Here is a 21932-nt window from a genome sequence, read left to right as displayed (position 1 = left end):
TTAAGAGATTTACTAGTTTATTAAGTTTTAATTAATATTTTGTATTTTTACATAGAAGGCAAAATTATTCTTAGAGCTATAAATTTTTTAAATATGAACAATTATTGATAACAAAAATGTAGGAAATTATTGCTACTACAAATAACGACAACGAATTCTAAAAAGACTGCGCACGCGAATTTCAAATATCTTAAAGTAGAGTTCTGGTCATACTTTAAGATCCATATCGATCTATCTACGCTTAAAGTCTTACTCGATCTTAGGAATGTCGCGCATTCAGCTACGTAAGCGTGGCTCCTGACTTTAAAAATTAATTATTTAATAAGAAAAATGAAAGTATTTCGTTTCTAGTTGACAGTAATTTCGTTTGCAGTCAATTAAAAAATTAATTACAAAATGACATGCACAAGATTTTAAGATATCTCAAATTTGTTTGCACAGCCTTTTTTAGAATCGTTTATCGTTGTTTGTAGTAATTTTCGTATAATTTGTACTTGCACGGTTTAGAAATGGCAGTGATTTAAACAAATTGTCAAAAGTGATTTCTGTCAATTTTTAAAATTTTTACTAATCTACTTTTCTCTTAATATAAATTGATTATGCGATTGCTAAAAACAAGTAGGTGCAAACGAGTTTTAATCACTTGAAAAAAGCAGATTTGAAAATTCTTTGAAATTGAGAAATTTTACGATCGACCATTTTTTTTGAACAACTGTAATTTATAAACCGTGCAACTAAAAACAAAACAAAAGTCACTAAAATCAACTAGAAAAGATTTTCAAAAAATGCAAAAGCGGATTTGAAATATTTTAAAGTAAAATGCTGGTTATACCTTTAATTTTTTTTAATTGTTAAAATGTATAAACAAAACGCAAAACCGAAATTATTGCTACTACAATAACGACAACGAATTCTAACAAGACTGCGCACGCGAATTTGAAATATCTTAAAGTGGGGTTCTGGTCATACTTTAAGATCCATATCGATCTATCTACGCTTAAAGTCTTACTCGATCTTAGGAATGTCGCGCATTCAGCTACGTAAGCGTGGCTCCTAACTTTAAAAAATAATTATTTAATAAGAAAAATGAAAGTATTTCGTTTCTAATTGACATAAATTTCGTTTGCAGTCAATTAAAAAATTAATTAAAAAATGACAAGCACCCGACTTTAAGATATCTCAAATTTGTTTGCACTGCCTTTTTTAGAATCGTTTATCGTTGTTGGTAGTAATTTTCGTATGATTTGTACTTGCACGGTTTAGAAATGGCAGTGATTTAAACAAATTGTCAAAAGTGATGTCTGTCAATTTTTAAAATTTTTACAAATCTGCTTTTCTATCAATATAAATTGATTATGCGATTGCTAAAAACAAGTAGGTGCAAACGAGTTTTAATCACTTGGAAAAATAAATTTGAAAATCTTTGAAATTGACAAAATTTACGATTGACCATTTTTTTAAACAACTGTAATTTATAAACAGTGCAACTAAAAACGAAACAAAAATCACTAAAAACAACTAGAAAAGATTTTCAAAAAATGCAGAAGCGGATTTGACATGTTTTAAAGTGGAATGCTGGTCATACCTTTAATTTTTTGTTTAATTGATAAAACAAATAAACAAAACGACCAAACAAAATTATTGCTACTACAAATAACGACAACGAATTCTGAAAAGACTGCGCACGCGAATTTGAAATACCTTAAAGTGGGATTCTGGTCATACTTTAAGATCCATATCGATCTATCTACGCTTAAAGTCTTACTCGATCTTAGGAATGTCGCGCATTCAGCTACGTAAGCGTGGCTCCTAACTTTAAAAAATAATTATTTAATAAGAAAAATGAAAGTATTTCGTTTCTAGTTGACATTAATTTTGTTTGCAGTCAATTAAAAAATTAATTAAAAAATGACAAGCACCCGACTTTAAGATATCTCAAATTTGTTTGCACTGCCTTTTTTAGAATCGTTTATCGTTGTTTGTAGTAATTTTCGTATGATTTGTACTTGCACGGTTTAGAAATGGCAGTGATTTAAACAAATTGTCAAAAGTGATGTCTGTCAATTTTTAAAATTTTTACAAATCTGCTTTTCTATCAATATAAATTGATTGCAATTGCTAAAAACAAGTAGGTACAAACGAGTTTTAATCACTTGGAAAAATAAATTTGAAAAATCTTTGAAATTGACAAAATTTACGATTGACCATTTTTTTAAACAACTGTAATTTATAAACAGTGCAACTAAAAACGAAACAAAAATCACTAAAAACAACTAGAAAAGATTTTCAAAAAATGCAGAAGCGGATTTGACATGTTTTAAAGTGGAATGCTGGTCATACCTTTAATTTTTTGTTTAATTGATAAAACAAATAAACAAAACGACCAAACAAAATTATTGCTACTACAAATAACGACAACGAATTCTGAAAAGACTGCGCACGCGAATTTGAAATACCTTAAAGTGGGATTCTGGTCATACTTTAAGATCCATATCGATCTATCTACGCTTAAAGTCTTACTCGATCTTAGGAATGTCGCGCATTCAGCTACGTAAGCGTGGCTCCTAACTTTAAAAAATAATTATTTAATAAGAAAAATGAAAGTATTTCGTTTCTAATTGACATAAATTTCGTTTGCAGTCAATTAAAAAATTAATTACAAAATGACAAGCACCCGACTTTAAGATATCTCAAATTTGTTTGCACTGCCTTTTTTAGAATCGTTTATCGTTGTTTGTAGTAATTTTCGTATGATTTGTACTTGCACGGTTTAGAAATGGCAGTGATTTAAACAAATTGTCAAAAGTGATGTCTGTCAATTTTTAAAATTTTTACAAATCTGCTTTTCTATCAATATAAATTGATTATGCGATTGCTAAAAACAAGTAGGTGCAAACGAGTTTTAATCACTTGGAAAAATAAATTTGAAAAATCTTTGAAATTGACAAAATTTACGATTGACCATTTTTTTAAACAACTGTAATTTATAAACAGTGCAACTAAAAACGAAACAAAAATCACTAAAAACAACTAGAAAAGATTTTCAAAAAATGCAGAAGCGGATTTGACATGTTTTAAAGTGGAATGCTGGTCATACCTTTAATTTTTTGTTTAATTGATAAAACAAATAAACAAAACGACCAAACAAAATTATTGCTACTACAAATAACGACAACGAATTCTGAAAAGACTGCGCACGCGAATTTGAAATACCTTAAAGTGGGATTCTGGTCATACTTTAAGATCCATATCGATCTATCTACGCTTAAAGTCTTACTCGATCTTAGGAATGTCGCGCATTCAGCTACGTAAGCGTGGCTCCTGACTTTAAAAATTAGTTATTTAATACGAAAAATGAAAGTATTTCGTTTCTAGTTGACATTAATTTTGTTTGCAGTCAATTAAAAAATTAATTAAAAAATGACAAGCACCCGACTTTAAGATATTTCAAATTTGTTTGCACTGCCTTTTTTAGAATCGTTTATCGTTGTTTGTAGTAATTTTCGTATGATTTGTACTTGCACGGTTTAGAAATGGCAGTGATTTAAACAAATTGTCAAAAGTGATGTCTGTTAATTTTTAAAATTTTTACAAATCTGCTTTTCTATCAATATAAATTGATTATGCGATTCCTAAAAACATGTAAGTGCAAATGAGTTTTAATCACTTGGAAAAATAAATTTGAAAAATCTTTGAAATTGACAAATTTTACGATTGACCATTTTTTTAAACAACTGTAATTTATAAACCGTGCAACTAAAAACGAAACAAAAATCACTAAAAACAACTAGAAAAGATTTTCAAAAAAATGCAGAAGCGGATTTGAAATGTTTTAAAGTTGCGTAAAGTACGCAAAGTGTCGTAAAATACGATATATGCGTAAATAAATTCATATATATATATATCAATTTGTTTTTAGGCATTTTCTTTAGTTTAATTATCAAAACTATTTATTTAATACTGTCGAGAACTGTATATCTTATAAATAAAGATAAAACTTTTATTTATGTTTCCACGAAATGAAACGCTTCACACGGCCCTATTATCGCTACAGAAATGTTATAAAACAATTTCTCACTCACCGACAGGTGCAATAGCGGAGTTATACACAGCACGTTGATCTAAAAAAAAATTAAAATGATGTATGTACACGTGTGTATGTGAATACAGGGTGTTTTGAAAAAGAAATCAATTATAAATAATGCAGTTTCAAAATAATGTTTTTACTTTGCATACCTTATAGGTGCCCCGCTGTCGCCCGATGCCTCCGCAGGCCTCCTCCTCCTCCTCCTCAATGGGTCCTTAGCACTCGCGTCACTTTTTTCGTTCTCGACGAGTGGCGACGCCCGGATTTTAGTTATAACATTTTCGACGCGTTTTGATAAAACGCGAGAACGCGAGAGCTTATTCGCGCGCGAACAAAACCGATGCTCTATTTTCGCGTCGCCACCTTCTTCAAGACCCCTTATCGGAGGGCCATATCGGCCGACGTGGCGACCTCCTGCGGCGCGCTCAGGAATCACCGATACTTCGGAAATACCACTACTCTTCGTATTTTATATTCCACATATTCCAAAATCGAGCATTTCACTATATTTGATATTTCACATATTCCAGCATTGGGCACTTGACTATATTTGATATTTCACATATTCCAAAATTGGGCACTTCACTATATTTGATATTTCACATATTCCAGAATTGGGCACTTTATTATATTTGATATTTATATATTCCAGAATTGGGCAATTTATTATATTTGATATTTATATATTCCAGAATTGGGCACTTTATTATATTTGATATTTCACATATTCCAGAATTGGGCACTTCACTATATATTTCGACGACGCCGCGAAAATTACGAACTTTATCCGTCGTCGAACGATACTTTGACACGACGACCCGATAATACGACCGGAAACGCACAACTCGACGCGTCCGAATAACGCACTCGCCAGGACGCCAACAATGGACTTGTCGCGATAATGGACGCTAATAATGGACTCGCCCGGGACGCCACCTTCCACGACTCGAGACGTCCGCGATCAAGGCCGCGGAGGAACGAACAAGTTGAACGAGATTCGCGACCGACGAGATTAATCTCGCGCGTGAAATAGCTACTACGATGTCCGGACATATGACGCGATCCGATTTGTGCGACAATTAACCCCGTAGAGACGCTAATTAATACTCACACGCACAAACGTACTCGCGGGGCCCGATCCTCCGATAGTTGGTACGATCACGAACGTGAAGGGGATAGCAGAACAGCAATGATACCAATCCCTAGACGTACAACTCGCACGACTGTCGCGACCCCTACTAATCCCCACCACCGCGACGTGAGTGACTGGCCGAAGTTGGTAGTAGTCTAGGTAGGGCGAGCGCTCGACCAATCAGGAGAGAGACCAGGAGATCAGGAGCGAAACTTGTCCAACCAATCGGAGACCGAGGATCTCATTAGATAAATTGCGAACACAATCAATATTATTGCTGTTCTCTATGTACCTTCTTCATTCGGGGTCAAGGGCAACGGATCTTTTCGTCGCCGGTCGCCGGTCCGTTCCGACTATAAGTATTAATTGGCGTGTTAAGTGTTAATTATCGAGTGTTAAAACTCGAATCGCGTCGCGTGTACGGACATCGCGATCGCGATTGCACGCAGCTCGAATTTTCGCGAAAATCGCGAAGATCAGCTACGACAAGGACGCGCCGCCATATTCCTATTGTTGCATCTCGACATCATTGCTTTCGACTACTTTGTCGCGAATCGTCGAGTCGGAAATATTCGGCAAAGAGCGAGAAATACGTGTAGTAATCGCATATCATCCAAGTACGCTACGATCGCGAGTGTACACGGTGTTCGGGAAATGCTCCTTTCGCCGGATTCTCGCTCGAGGAGCTGATTCTCGAAATCGCGTCGAACGTTCGGGAATATTCTCGGCATTCATGGCGGCCATTTCGTGTGCGTCGTCTTTTCGGGTCATCGTGACGAAGCATCGTTCGACAAAGTTCGTAATTTTCGCGGCGTCGTCGAAATATATAGTGAAGTGCCCAATTTTGGAATATGTGAAATATCAAATATAATAAAGTGCCCAATTCTGGAATATGTGAAATATCAGATATAATAAAGTGCCCAATTCTGGAATATGTGAAATATCAAATATAATAAAGTGCCCAATTCTGGAATATATAAATATCAAATATAATAAATTGCCCAATTCTGGAATATATAAATATCAAATATAATAAAGTGCCCAATTCTGGAATATGTGAAATATCAAATATAGTGAAGTGCCCAACTCTGGAATATGCGAAATATCAAATACAGTGAAATGCCTAATTCTGGAATATGTGAAATAGAAAATATGAAATAGTGAAGTGCAGTGGCAATTCCGAAGCATCGGTGACTCCTGAACGCGCCGTGGGAGGTCGCCACGTCGGTCGAGAAGGGCCCTTCGATGAGAGGCCTTGAAGAAAGCGGCGACGCGAAAATAGAGCATCGGTTCGCGCGCGAATGAGCTCTCGCGTTTCTCGCGTTTTATTAAAACGCGTCGAAAATGTTATAACTAAAATCCGGGCGTCGCCGCTCGTCGAGAATGAAAAAAGTGACGCGAGTGCAAAGTGTTTCGAACCTGTCATGAGGATGGTTTTCGACGAAGAGGTTCCTACAGGAAAAATGGTGCCGGCGAAAGGTTAGTCAATTTATTTCATTATTTGTTAATTATAAAAAAATGCCCAAAATATGCCAAAGTATTGATAATCATATTATGAAACTTATGAAATCTGTTTACGCTTATTCACAATTGCGATCGCGATAACTGCATCTTCCACTAGCGAATTTTGAAATCGCTATGCAATCGAAATAAATATAATAGGTTTTTTCTATTTTCATATATATATATATATATATATATGCACATTTATTTTCTCTAGACATATATTTTTACACAAATTCAATCCAACATTAAAATAAAAAATAATTTAACACTCCTCGATATGATACGGAACAGCAATGTTATAATACACAATATTGATTTGTACAATACAAATATACACAGATTAAAAGAGTTTTCAAAATAATTAATACAGCAAAAAATAATTTTTACGTTTAACTACATTTTTTATTTGTTGAAAAACAGATATACTTTGTAAAAAATTTACAAGAAAGATATATTTCTTCCAAATATATCTTTTTTTATTTTAATATATATATTATATATAATATTATATGTAACTAAAAATTTAATATTTATTTAATATATATATATATATATATATATAAAATAATTAAAAATCTTTTAAATGCAAAATTGAGATATTTTAAATGTGAAATATGAATTATAAATATTTTATTAAATATTTTTAATATTAAAAAAATAAAAACGAACACGTTGCATGTACATTATATCGTGCAATAATGTAATATGGATCACTATCGCTGAGATAAAAAGACAAATGAATTTAAAAAATAAAATTTATAACATTTATTTTATATGCATTATATTGAGCAATAATGTAACACGAATCATTATCCCGGAGATAAAAAGCGAGCAGTTGAAAAATTTCACAAATAATAAATATATTTTAAATAAATTAAAAATTATTCATTTCGCAGTTGTTTTCTGCTTTTGTCAGACGCTCTTTCCCGAGTTTTTTTTCTCTTCTTTTATTCATTCTTTGCTGCTTCTTCAAGGCACTTATATGATTTACACACTCGTGAAAATACAATTACGATCGCGCATTAATCAGCAAAATATGACGATCGCACAGTACTTTCCATGTCACTTTGTACTCTCGTTAATCGCACGCGACACGTATATAGTTTATTATATTACGATAGAATACTACGCGAATTAACGCGGATAGTTATGATGCGATGGACCGTTCAAAAATATAATTGTATGCACGAAACATTTCGAATATATATGTAGATAAATCCGTTGAAATTAATATGTATTATTCCTACTTTAAAAATCGCATAAATTAATGCTGCTTCAATAAATATCAGTTACGTCGACGCAAACAGAATTCATTAATTGCTAATTGTAATAGAGAATGATCGCGTTTGACATCTTCTAATACTTATCGCAATTCTATATCTAAAGAGATAATATGACGACACATAAAACAGTTGCTTATCGCACGAATGACAACAAGATGATTTCGCAAACAACAATGTTCTATAAACAAAAAGACGAACATCGTATGATAATTTTAATGTATATTCGTAATATATTTCCGCACGAAATATTTAATACAGTATATATAAAATAAATGCATGCGAAATATTGTACTGCTTGAATATCAAATCAATTATTAATAAACGATTGATTTATCACTGCTTTTCTCATTACTTTAATGACTCGATTCGCGAATCACTACTGTACATTTTCAATTCAAAAATAATGGGCAAATTACATCTAACGAATTACATTGATGAAAAATTCAAAGTTTAATGTGGGGTACATTCGAATCGAAGCATTAAAGAAATAATTATTATCCTAATGTTCTCTATGATTATAACAATTAGATTAACAACTCAAACGTATCGAAACAACCATTTATCGAAGCAGATATTTCATGCAATTAAATTATTTAAAATGGGAATCGAAACATAGAGAATTGTGATTTAATCCTAATATTTTCCAATATATGACTTATATGTATTAAATATTTCATGGAGATAACGAATATATGTATATTGTAAGGAAAACTAATTGCGGAAAGATATAAAAATTTTATTGACGGACGACACTCATACATCTTTTGTGAATGAATGAATAAACATTATAATCTTTTCGTCTATCTGCGCACCGCGAAATATAACATACCGCCAAGTATGTAAACAAAATAGAAAGAGAGAGAGAGAGAGAGAGAGAGAGAGAGAGAGAGAGAAAACCGCGCGCATCGGTATATTTTACAATATATTATTTATTGAAAAATATTTGGCGTTCGTCTATTGTGCTACGTATAGAGCTCTGTGTTGCGTATGAAATCTCATCTTATTATCATTTATATACAATGTAATTCAAGCGAACAACTATTTCGTGTGTCATCGTTATTATAAAGGCGATCATTCACTATTAACAATTAGTAATTAACAATTCGTAAACGTGTCGAAGCGACTGCTATTTATTGAAGCAGATATTTCGCAGAATTTATACGTATATTAATTTGAAGCATAATGCAATGATCTGGCGGAATTTGTTGCTCGAAATGTATCACGTGTGCAATACTAGATTTCGATTGTACTTTCGGACGATCCATTGTGTCATTAAGTCATAATTTTAGTTAACATATAGTATGCTGTAGCGAATATATAACAAAAGTAAGTGTCTTATTAACGTCGAAAGGGCAAAGTGAAGAACAAAGTTCTACAGTCAATCATAATATTTTGCTGATTAGTTTCCACGATTGTAATTAATCGCATTTTCACGAGTGAGTATATACGGACATCATATGAATATCGTAAAAAAACACAGTAAGTAAAAAAATAAAAAAAGAAAGACTTTCGGAAAGCTATACCGCAAGGAACAACAGTGAGTTTGATATAAATTCTAATTTATTTAATCTATTATATATTACTGAACAAATTATATATATAACATATCTATGTGAACTTAGTACTCAACTTCTAAAATTTAGTTTTTTCACAGAAAATGATAATATCTTGTTCAAAGTTATCTCAATTAAAAAATAAAAAATTAAGAGAAAGATTTGAACCCAACATTGAGATATCTTAAAACTGCTTGCGCAGTCTTTTTCAGAATTGTTTGTAGTTATTTTCATTTTGTTTTAAGTTGCATAGTTTATAAACTGCAGTTGTTTAAAAAAAAGATTAATCGTAAAATTTATCAATTTCAAAGATTTTTAAAATCTACTTTTTCCAAGTGACTCAAACCGGTTTGTACTTGTTTCTATAGCAGCAATCAATCGCAATCGTAATTTATATTAATGGAGAAAGCAGATTTGTGAAATCTTTAAAATTGACAGAAATCACTTTTGACAATTTGTTTAAACCACTACCATTTCTAAACCCTAACAGTACAAACGATACGAAAATCATTACATACAATGATAAACGATTCTAAAAAAGACTGCGCAAACAGATTTGAGATATCTTAAAGTCAGGTGCTACGGTAATTTTTTAATTAATTTTTTAATTGACTGCAAACGAAATTATTGTCAACTAGAAACGAAATACTTTTATTTTTCGTATTAAATATATAATTTTCAAAGTTAGGAGCCACGTTTACGTAGCTGAATGCGCGACATTCCTAAGATCGAGTAAGACTTTAAGCGTAAATAGATCGATATAGATCTTAAAGTATGACCAGAACTCGACTTTAAGATATTTGAAATTCGCGTGCGCAGTCTTTTTAGAATTCGTTGTCGTTATTTGTAGTAGCAATAATTTCGTTTGTTCGCTTTGTTTATTTATTTTATCAATTAAACAAAAAATTAAAGATAATATGACCAGCATTCCACTTTAAAACATGTCAAATCCGCTTCTGCATTTTTTTGAAAATCTTTTCTAGTTGTTTTTAGTGATTTTTGTTTCGTTTTTAGTAGCACGGTTTATAAATTACAGTTGTTTAAAAAAATGGTCAATCGTAAAATTTGTCAATTTCAAAGATTTTTCAAATTTATTTTTCCAAGTGATTAAAACTCGTTTGTACCTACTTGTTTTTAGCAATCGCAATCAATTTATATTGATAGAAAAGCAGATTTGTAAAAATTTTAAAAATTAACAGACATCACTTTTGACAATTTGTTTAAATCACTGCCATTTCTAAACCGTGCAAGTACAAATCATACGAAAATTACTACAAACAACGATAAACGATTCTAAAAAAGGCAGTGCAAACAAATTTGAAATATCTTAAAGTCGGGTGCTCGTCATTTTTTAATTAATTTTTTAATTGACTGCAAACAAAATTAATGTCAACTAGAAACGAAATACTTTCATTTTTCGTATTAAATAACTAATTTTTAAAGTCAGGAGCCACGCTTACGTAGCTGAATGCGCGACATTCCTAAGATCGAGTAAGACTTTAAGCGTAGATAGATCGATATGGATCTTAAAGTATGACCAGAACCCCACTTTAAGATATTTGAAATTCGCGTGCGCAGTCTTTTCAGAATTCGTTGTCGTTATTTGTAGTAGCAATAATTTCGTTTGTTCGTTTTGTTTATTTGTTTTATCAATTAAACAAAAAATTAAAGATAATATGACCAGCATTCCACTTTAAAACATTTCAAATCCGCTTCTGCATTTTTTGAAAATCTTTTCTAGTTGTTTTTAGTGATTTTTGTTTCGTTTTTAGTTGCACTGTTTATAAATTACAGTTGTTTAAAAAAATGGTCAATCGTAAATTTTGTCAATTTCAAAGATTTTTCAAATTTATTTATCCAAGTGATTAAAACTCGTTTGTATCTACTTGTTTTTAGCAATTGCAATCAATTTATATTGATAGAAAAGCAGATTTGTAAAAATTTTAAAAATTGACAGACATCACTTTTGACAATTTGTTTAAATCACTGCCATTTCTAAACCGTGCAAGTACAAATCATACGAAAATTACTACAAACAACGATAAACGATTCTAAAAAAGGCAGTGCAAACAAATTTGAGATATCTTAAAGTCAGGTGCTTGTCATTTTGTAATTAATTTTTTAATTGACTGCAAACGAAATTTATGTCAATTAGAAACGAAATACTTTCATTTTTCTTATTAAATAATTATTTTTTAAAGTTAGGAGCCACGCTTACGTAGCTGAATGCGCGACATTCCTAAGATCGAGTAAGACTTTAAGCGTAGATAGATCGATATGGATCTTAAAGTATGACCAGAACCCCACTTTAAGATATTTCAAATTCGCGTGCGCAGTCTTGTTAGAATTCGTTGTCGTTATTGTAGTAGCAATAATTTCGGTTTTGCGTTTTGTTTATACATTTTAACAATTAAAAAAAATTAAAAGTATAACCAGCATTTTACTTTAAAATATTTCAAATCCGTTTCTGCATTTTTTGAAAATCTTTTCTAGTTGTTTTTAGTGATTTTTGTTTCGTTTTTAGTTGCACGGTTTATAAATTACAGTTGTTTAAAAAAAATGGTCGATCGTAAAATTTGTTAATTTCAAAGAATTTTCAAATCTGGTTTTTTCAAGTGATTAAAACTCATTTGCACTTACATGTTTTTAGGAATCGCATAATCAATTTATATTAATAGAAAAGCAGATTAGTAAAAATTTTAAAAATTGACAGAAATCACTTTTGACAATTTGTTTAAATCACTGCCATTTTCTAAACCGTGCAAGTACAAACCATACGAAAATTACTACAAACAACGATAAACGATTCTAAAAAAGGCTGTGCAAACAAATTTGAGATATTTTAAAGTCGGGTGCTTGTCATTTTTTAATTAATTTTTTAATTGACTGCAAACGAAATTACTGTCAACTAGAAACGAAATACTTTCATTTTTCTTATTAAATAATTAATTTTTAAAGTCAGGAGCCACGCTTACGTAGCTGAATGCGCGACATTCCTAAGATCGTGTAAGACTTTAAGCATGGATAGATCGAGTAAGAGTTTAAGCATGGATAGATCGATATAAATCTTAAAGTATGACCAGAATCCCACTTTAAGGTATTTGAAATTCGCGTGCGCAGTCTTTTCAGAATTCGTTGTCGTTATTTGTAGTAGCAATAATTTTGTTTGTTCGTTTTGTTTATTTGTTTTATCAATTAAACAAAAAATTAAAGATATGACCAGCATTCCACTTTAAAACATTTCAAATCCGCTTCTGCATTTTTTTGAAAATCTTTTCTAGTTGATTTTAGTGACTTTTGTTTTGTTTTTAGTTGCACGGTTTATAAATTACAGTTGTTCAAAAAAAATGGTCGATCGTAAAATTTTTCAATTTCAAAGAATTTTCAAATCTGCTTTTTTCAAGTGATTAAAACTCGTTTGCACCTACTTGTTTTTAGCAATCGCATAATCAATTTATATTAAGAGAAAAGCAGATTAGTAAAAATTTTAAAAATTGACAGAAATCACTTTTGACAATTTGTTTAAATCACTGCCATTTCTAAACCGTGCAAGTACAAACCATACGAAAATTACTACAAACAACGATAAACGATTTTAAAAAAGACTGCGCAAACAGACTCGAGATATCTTAAAGTCGGGTGCATGTCATTTTGTAATTAATTTTTTAATTGACTGCAAACAAAATTACTGTCAACTAGAAACGAAATACTTTCATTTTTCTTATTAAATAATTAATTTTTAAAGTTAGGAGCCACGCTTACGTAGCTGAATGCGCGACATTCCTAAGATCGAGTAAGACTTTAAGCGTAGATAGATCGATATGGATCTTAAAGTATGACCAGAACCCCACTTTAAGATATTTCAAATTCGCGTGCGCAGTCTTGTTAGAATTCGTTGTCGTTATTGTAGTAGCAATAATTTCGGTTTTGCGTTTTGTTTATACATTTTAACAATTAAAAAAAATTAAAGGTATAACCAGCATTTTACTTTAAAATATTTCAAATCCGCTTTTGCATTTTTTGAAAATCTTTTCTAGTTGATTTTAGTGACTTTTGTTTTGTTTTTAGTTGCACGGTTTATAAATTACAGTTGTTCAAAAAAAATGGTCGATCGTAAAATTTCTCAATTTCAAAGAATTTTCAAATCTGCTTTTTTCAAGTGATTAAAACTCGTTTGCACCTACTTGTTTTTAGCAATCGCATAATCAATTTATATTAAGAGAAAAGTAGATTAGTAAAAATTTTAAAAATTGACAGAAATCACTTTTGACAATTTGTTTAAATCACTGCCATTTCTAAACCGTGCAAGTACAAATTATACGAAAATTACTACAAACAACGATAAACGATTCTAAAAAAGGCTGTGCAAACAAATTTGAGATATCTTAAAATCTTGTGCATGTCATTTTGTAATTAATTTTTTAATTGACTGCAAACGAAATTACTGTCAACTAGAAACGAAATACTTTCATTTTTCTTATTAAATAATTAATTTTTAAAGTTAGGAGCCACGCTTACGTAGCTGAATGCGCGACATTCCTAAGATCGAGTAAGACTTTAAGCGTAGATAGATCGATATGGATCTTAAAGTATGACCAGAACCCCACTTTAAGATATTTGAAATTCGCGTGCGCAGTCTTTTTAGAATTCGTTGTCGTTATTTGTAGTAGCAATAATTTCGTTTGTTCGTTTTGTTTATCTGTTTTATCAATTAAACAAAAAATTAAAGGTATGACCAGCATTCCACTTTAAAACATGTCAAATCCGCTTCTGCATTTTTTGAAAATCTTTTCTAGTTGTTTTAGTGACTTTTGTTTCGTTTTTAGTTGCACGGTTTATAAATTACAGTTGTTTAAAAAAAATGGTCGATCGTAAAATTTGTTAATTTCAAAGAATTTTCAAATCTGGTTTTTTCAAGTAATTAAAACTCATTTGCACTTACATGTTTTTAGGAATCGCATAATCAATTTATATTAAGAGAAAAGCAGATTAGTAAAAATTTTAAAAATTGACAGAAATCACTTTTGACAATTTGTTTAAATCACTGCCATTTCTAAACCGTGCAAGTACAAATTATACGAAAATTACTACAAACAACGATAAACGATTCTAAAAAAGGCTGTGCAAACAAATTTGAGATATCTTAAAATCTTGTGCATGTCATTTTGTAATTAATTTTTTAATTGACTGCAAACAAAATTACTGTCAACTAGAAACGAAATACTTTCATTTTTCTTATTAAATAATTAATTTTTAAAGTTAGGAGCCACGCTTACGTAGCTGAATGCGCGACATTCCTAACATCGAGTAAGACTTTAAGCGTAGATAGATCGATATGGATCTTAAAGTATGACCAGAACTCTACTTTAAGATATTTCAAATTCGCGTGCGCAGTCTTTTCAGAATTCGTTGTCGTTATTTGTAGTAGCAATAATTTCGTTTGTTCGTTTTGTTTATTTGTTTTATCAATTAAACAAAATATTAAAGATATATGGCCAGTATCTCACTTTAAGACATTTTAAGTTTGCTTGTGCATTTTCTTTTTTAAAATTTTTTGTTGTTTTTAGTGACTTTTGTTTTATTTTTAATTGCACGGTTTATAAATTACAGTTAAAAAAATGGTCAATTTAAAAATTTGTCAAAATTAATGATTTTTCAAATGGTTTTTTTCAAGTGATTGAAACTCGTTTTACTTGTTTCTAGCAATCGCAATCGTAATTTATATTGACGGTAAAAGCAGATTTGTAAAATCTTCGCAAAATTGACAAAAATATCTTTTGACAATTTGTTTAAACCACTGCTATTTCTAAACCGTACCACTATAAACGAAACGAAAATTACTACTAACAACGATGAACGTATCTAAAAAAGACTGCGCGCAAACAGATTTGAGATACCTTAAAGTCGGTTTTCAATAGACTACAAATGAAATTACTGGTATTACTGTCAACTAGAAACGAAATATTTTTATTGTTTATATTAAATAATTAATTTTTAATGTCAGGAACCAGATTCATATAGCTGAATATACGCGACATTCCTAAGATCGAGTAAGACTTTAAGTCCTAGAGAAATCAATATCGATAGCGATCTTATAAATATTATCAACTATCCCCTCTGCTATAGGGGTCAATATTAAATTATTTTGCTATGTAATGCATAGAAAATGTTATTAATTATATATTTTATTATTCATATACTTTTGAAATATTTAATCGTTTATTACAATAATTATTATTTTGCATATATATATATATATAATATTTCAATTTTTGCTTTTATAATCATTTAGAGATATTTATCATTATTAAAATCTGTTTCTATTATTATATATTTCATAAATTTTTATATTTAAAAAATATTTTTTTCGTAAATTATATGTTTTTTAAATACATATTTTTTGTATAAATGTATATATTAAAATTAACTCTTTTAATTATGTCCAGTAATTATTTTTTTAAATTTCAAATATTATTTTAGACGCTATTTTATAATCTATATATACTTGTATTTTACAGATGAACGTTACAACTCCACCGTTGTGCATCATACTGGTGAGTGTTAGATAATTTTTTTATTTTATATTTCCGAAGTAATAAATTTACGAAAATTATATCAGATGTGTACACACACAGAATACAGTATATTTTACTGCTCTGTTTTATTGCGTATTCAAATTTTTATATATTGACAATCATCAATAAAAGAGATTTAAATCTTTCCATATTATTTATTCTTACAAATTTTGTAAAAATAAATTGTTTTGTTATTTTAACAGTTCCGTTATTTGAAGTCATTTTTATTGTTATATTTGTATTTAAAAGAAGTTGAACAATTTTTAATTAATAATAGGATTATACAATATATATATATATATATATATAACCATTTCGGTAAGACTACTTAATATTAGAGAATTTAAAATTTTTTCCTGAACGGTTACAAACGTCAATGAAGTATTCTCAATCAGAATCGTAAATAGTTTCATAATAGATAGTCTCTGATATGTTTGCTCGGAGAGTAAACAATTTACACATCTCTCCTCTCGTGTGTACATATTAACCTATCGGAATATGACCGATGTAATGTACGACCAATAGCAATTTCACCATAGGTTTTAGAGAAAGATAGAGAGAGAGAGAGAGAGTGAAAGATAGGAAAAAATAACAAGCGTATTAAATGCACAATTTGATGGAATTATTGTGCAACGATACGTTAAACAATTATTATTTTCTACGACATACGAACGAATGTCGCTGCATTAATATCGGATATGCATTGTGATACGGGTCAAATATATTCAGAATCGAGGGCGATTTACAATAGCAAAGTGGCGGAAGAGGGTGTGTTTTTCTCGACACGGGAACGCAGAAGGCATCTTTTCTTGACTATAATCGGAATAAGTGCTAGACGAGGGAGAGGGGATTACGGATAAAAGACGCCACCGTCGGCAATAAAGAAGTAGCTGTATAATCTCGCCCGAACCGAGGGCGAGAGTATAATGTACTTACAATTAGGTATCCCTTCACGTTGTATTTGCTTTCATTATTCTCTTTCTCTCCCTTTCTTCTCTCCATCTCTTCTTTCTTTCTCTTACTCTCGTTCCCCTTTCTCCAAACAAATTTCTCTCTCTCCCTCTTTCACGCTCGGCAATCTCTCCATATATCCCTCTGCCATTTATGCTTTAATCAGCGACGCAGTCGAGGTTAAGGGATCTTCCCTGACGCGATGACCCCCCAAGGAACTTTCATCGTCTTCTCCTCCCTTCTGTATATGTACATATATATGTATACGTACGAACTGGCAGAAAATACGGGAAAGACAGGTCAGATTCCGTCCCTGGGGTAGAAATTTCCTTGCTCTCGTTAAAACAACTCGAGGGAGGGAAAAGTACTTTGTCCCTTCTTAGAAGGAATAAATAAATAAACGAAACGACGAGACGTGAGAGACGGATAAAGTCGGGTTGGAAGAGAGAGAGAGAGAGAGAGAGGCGCGCGTCTGGGAGAGAAATCAGTTATTATAATTAAACCGTCCCGATTATTATCCCGGTTGCGTTTATCGTCTGAGCAAGTCGATCAGGAGATTGGCGCATTCGACACGCCCATTAATTCGCTCTCGAGTTCGTAAGTGGATCTTTAGCTCCTCGAGCTGAACACGATCGGGCACGATGACGAGCACACAGCGAGTCGATCGATCGCGGCGGCGATCGAACATTATATACGGAGTCGCGAGAAGACGCGGAGTTTTCGTTATCCGGGATCGTTGCGCGACTTACACGACTCGACGGGGCACCGTCGTGTAATTACTCCGTTTTTCCACGCTCGAACAAGCGCACCCTTTTCCTACTCTCGACTTTCGGATACATATACGAACGTTCCTCATCGTCTTAGCGAGATGACAACGAATCATCCAAGCAGAGTGTGTCTGTAATACACCGCTCCGTCACGGGTCACGCTCCGCTCGTTTCAGCTGTTTCGTCACGCTCCATGGCGCAATAAATCATTTCGCGGAACCGTTCGACCGGAAACCGATTTCGTACGCTGCGCGCTCATCGTCGGTCCTGGCCGGTCGTCGTCGATGACGCCGCGAGTAGCCTCCGGCGATATATTTGACGTTTCTACCGAGTGAGAAATAATAATTCTTGTCTCTCTCCCCTTCGGCGTAACCGCGAAACAAATTTCTTGGCCGCCCGCCAAAGATCATCGAGGAACACGGCGCGATTTACTTTCCTTCTGCCTCTTTATTCGACGAGTATCTCGTCTGAAATAATATCCACCGCATGACAGATGCGAAAATCTTTAGAGTCGATTGCCCCCTTTTCATCTCTCATGAATCAGTTACTAAATATAAAAATATTTTACTTGATATACGTATACCTATTAATAGCTTATTGATGTTCTGCCAAATATAATATTATTGAAATATTTGTAATATATACAAGAAAATAAAAGATCTAAGTCAAACTTTATATTAAGAAATTATTTTTGGTGAAAAAAAGATTCATGTTAATTTAATAATTCAAATTAAAATATTGTCGAATAATTTGACTAGTAAATAAAAAAATTCTGAAACATCTGTATTAACTCGTAATATTTTCAAACGGGATATATTTAGCTGTTGACCATTGTAGTATTCAATAATCACCTATTTTGCAATTGATATCTCGTTCGATAAATCTTTTCATCCTCGCTAACAAATTTTAAACTACACACGCGTATTGTACAATATATATTTATGTATATATGAGAAGGTTTATAGCTTTCTATACATATGTGCGAGAACTAAGAAGAAGTGCCTTTTTGTTGGCGAAGGGTTCGACGAGAAGTGGACCAAGGCAAGTAACGAAATTGGCGGGCGGAAGAAAAACGGTGCGTTCGATCGTAAAAACTTTTCGACACCGCATTGATTTCCCCTTTTATAAAACGCGGCAGATTTTCCGATCGCACGGTCTCGAGATCGATGCAGGAGCTTACGCACGCTCTGAATATTTAATAAAGGAATTTGGCGAAGGGGTATCGCGCTGTTGCGCCTTTAGAAATCGATTACCGGAAATTGCAGCAGCGTCTGCCGTGTGTATCGTTACTTTAAGTATTATATTTACGCATACGCGATCTGCCCGTGTAAAAGGAGAGAGAGAGAAGCGAAGATGTATCGAATCATCGCCAAACGAGAACGATAGCCGCGTCTTTAAAGATCGATACCTACACCGACGTCGGTTTAGTTTTACAAATATAACACGGATCGTGCGCGCCAAAGAGACTGCATCGCGAAAAAGGAGGCTGCGACGAACGAAACGAAAGGCACGAACAACATGGTCCTCGTCTCGTTATCGGTGGCGGCAATACGACCGATCCGGTCAGAGCGAAACCGGACGAGCGATTAAAACGCCGCGCCGCGTCTCGTCTCGTCTCGTCTCGTTTCGCCTCGTCTCGCCTTGCCGGCAGATAGCGGAGGTCCGAGAAGAGCTTCCCGAGGGTTAATTAAAACCTCTCTAATTATTTATAAACAGTCATTTCTTTTTGCCGCCTGATAATAAACGCGTAATACTCGCGTTGCCCGAGGATTGGTCGAGCCGCGCAAACAACGTCATCCGATTGGCAGAGGTTTCCGACGATCGTTCGAGTCCGCGCGGACTCGGTTCATCTTCCTCGCTCTCACGATTCTTCGCACCATTCCGGCATCGATCTCGCTTTCGCTCTTACGTTTGCCGCGCTCGTTCGGAGCGCTCGAGCGGGCTCGGTCTACCGGCGCGTAATCTGTAAATCCTCGAGCATGGAGAGTGAGAGAGAGGACGTACAAGTCCGGTAAGTTGCTCGAACGGAATCCTCTCGTTCTCTTACTTCTCTCTTCACCTCCTCCTTCTGCCGCCTCTTACTTCCTTCCTTCGCGGCGCGCAACTCCGTTTTCGTGTCCCGCTGTGTGGCGGCGCATCCTTCCGTCGCGCTTCGCGACCGACCGACCCTCTTCACTTTATCCGCCGCGAGCATAACTCCCCTCCTCCCTCTCGACTCTACGTGAATCGGTGGTGGTGCCCACTCGAAGCAAGAGGAAGTAGGGGATTTCTTTCAGCGCCGACAAAAAACTTCGCCTCGCTGCCCAATATTGATTCGCGCTCTAATCCGCCGAGAAGAAGAAGAAGAAGAAGAAGAAGAGAGAGAGACCTTGTATATTCGCTCTCCCCTTTCGACGTAGAATTTCCCTCTCTCCTTCGCTTTTCCGTCGTCGTCGTCGTCTCTCTGTTACTCACGGTCGTCATTGCCCATCTTCTTACGTCGTCGACAAAATAAACCGTCGTCGATCGTCTGCGGTATAAGTAATAACATCGCTGGAAAGATGAAGAGAAAGAGAGCGGGAAGAGATGATATCGGCATCTGGCGAAAGGACGTGTGCAATGACGAGGGGGGTCTTCCCCGGGGAGGAAATACAACGCCGTAATTTAGTAGTTATGGATACGGTCCGATATCCAAACCCGACGACCTTAATTCGATAGGATCGCCGGACTTTTTCAATTAGTACCGTATCCCTTTGTTCTACCCGAATATTTATTTCGCTTTTATTTCCATTCGCTTCGCCGCGATATTCCTTTTGTTATTCGTTAGCCGAGGAAAAATAATGAATTTTCATCATACGCTTGAGATTTTATGAGACCTAGGTAAATTATATCGTATACCATAGTTTGCTCAAGACGAATGTTTTTCAATATTACGTAAAATGAAAAATAAATATACTTTAATTTGTGCTCGCGCGTGTATTTTGTCAAATTGTCGTTATCTTTCGTATTTCTCTCTCTCTCTCTCTCTCACAAAGATTATATATACCGAAATACGACTTGCAGATACAATCGTATTTTCCGACGTGCTTATTGTCAGTATAATGCTCGGCAACGATTGCGTTGGCCTAGAAAAGCGAGGCGATACAAATTGCGCGGTCCAATTGAATAATCCACGAGGATCGCATCCCTCTTCCGTGGCAGCTTCGTTCATCGTAACTCGGGGCTGGTAATACAAATTTAAGGAAACACTCCGCGACGTCTCATCGCGTTGAGAGAGCAGAAAGAGGAGACGAGCGAGGTGGAAAACGGAGGCAGAGAGGTAGGGAAAAAAAGGAGAAAGGAATAAAGGGGAAATGGAAAAGGATCGTGTGCGCGCGAGCAATGAAAAATAATAGCGGGGCACCGCCCTCGTCGTTTCCTTCTTACATTTCGCCGAGGAAAAAAGCAGAGGGTGCGGGAGAGACAGAGAGTGGAAGAAAAGCTCGGCGCCGCGCCCTTTAATCTTCGCCTTTAAGTCACGAACCGTTTCGCGACTTTAGCGCGAAATGAAAAATTCATTTCCACTGAGACGATGACACGCCACCTCTCGCTCGCGTAGCTTCGTTTTTTCCAGTCTCCTCTTAATGTTCCGCCCATCACTATCGTGGAATTCATTACGGCAGAGTCGCAAACGTTCATCTCGAAACCGTTCGATTCGCGTAATTCACGTAAGTTCCGATTCCCTGCAAGCCAACTTTTCACTCTTCGCCTCTCGAGAAAGCGATATAATGGTTCGCATTCGCCGTGAAAAACTGTTGAGCGAAAAAGAAAAAAATCGATTGCCCGCAGGAGAGAGGAGCGACTGCAGGAACATGCGAGAAATTTAGACATTTAGCAAATAGAGTTCGAAAGGGTTAAAAGCTCCACCTTTCTTCCCTCGCCTTCGAGCCCGCCCTTTTACGTAAGAGTTGACATTAATTATTTCCCGCGAAAGCGATTACGCGCTGCCTCGCGCGCGATTTTATCACGTATATATATACCTAGCCTGCCTGCGCGCTATATTTTTCTCGGCGCGACCCACTCTTTCATCGTGCACACACGTCGCGATTTGCATGCGACG

At 34.1% G+C, this 21932-nt stretch overlaps 1 protein-coding gene across 1 annotated transcript in view; it reads left to right on the top strand.

Moving 5' to 3' along the window:
• Positions 1–5510: 5510 nt before the first annotated feature.
• The window catches only part of LOC114936804 (protein groucho), a 90068-nt gene continuing 73646 nt past the window's right edge, over positions 5511–21932 (top strand). The window contains exons 1-2 of the mRNA XM_085486655.1: positions 5511–6698; positions 16080–16115. Of these exons, the coding sequence (XP_085342781.1) occupies positions 16080–16115 (36 nt within the window). The 5' untranslated portion in view covers positions 5511–6698. The remainder of the gene's footprint in view (positions 6699–16079; positions 16116–21932) is intronic.

The sequence above is a fragment of the Nylanderia fulva genome, unplaced genomic scaffold, assembly GCF_048542155.1.
Source record: "Nylanderia fulva isolate GAGA-0341 unplaced genomic scaffold, ASM4854215v1 Scaffold11, whole genome shotgun sequence".
In the NCBI taxonomy this organism is placed as follows: Eukaryota; Metazoa; Arthropoda; class Insecta; order Hymenoptera; family Formicidae; genus Nylanderia; species Nylanderia fulva.
The sequence above is the reverse complement of the archived record's forward strand: the minus strand, read 5'-3'. Positions and strand labels throughout refer to the sequence as shown.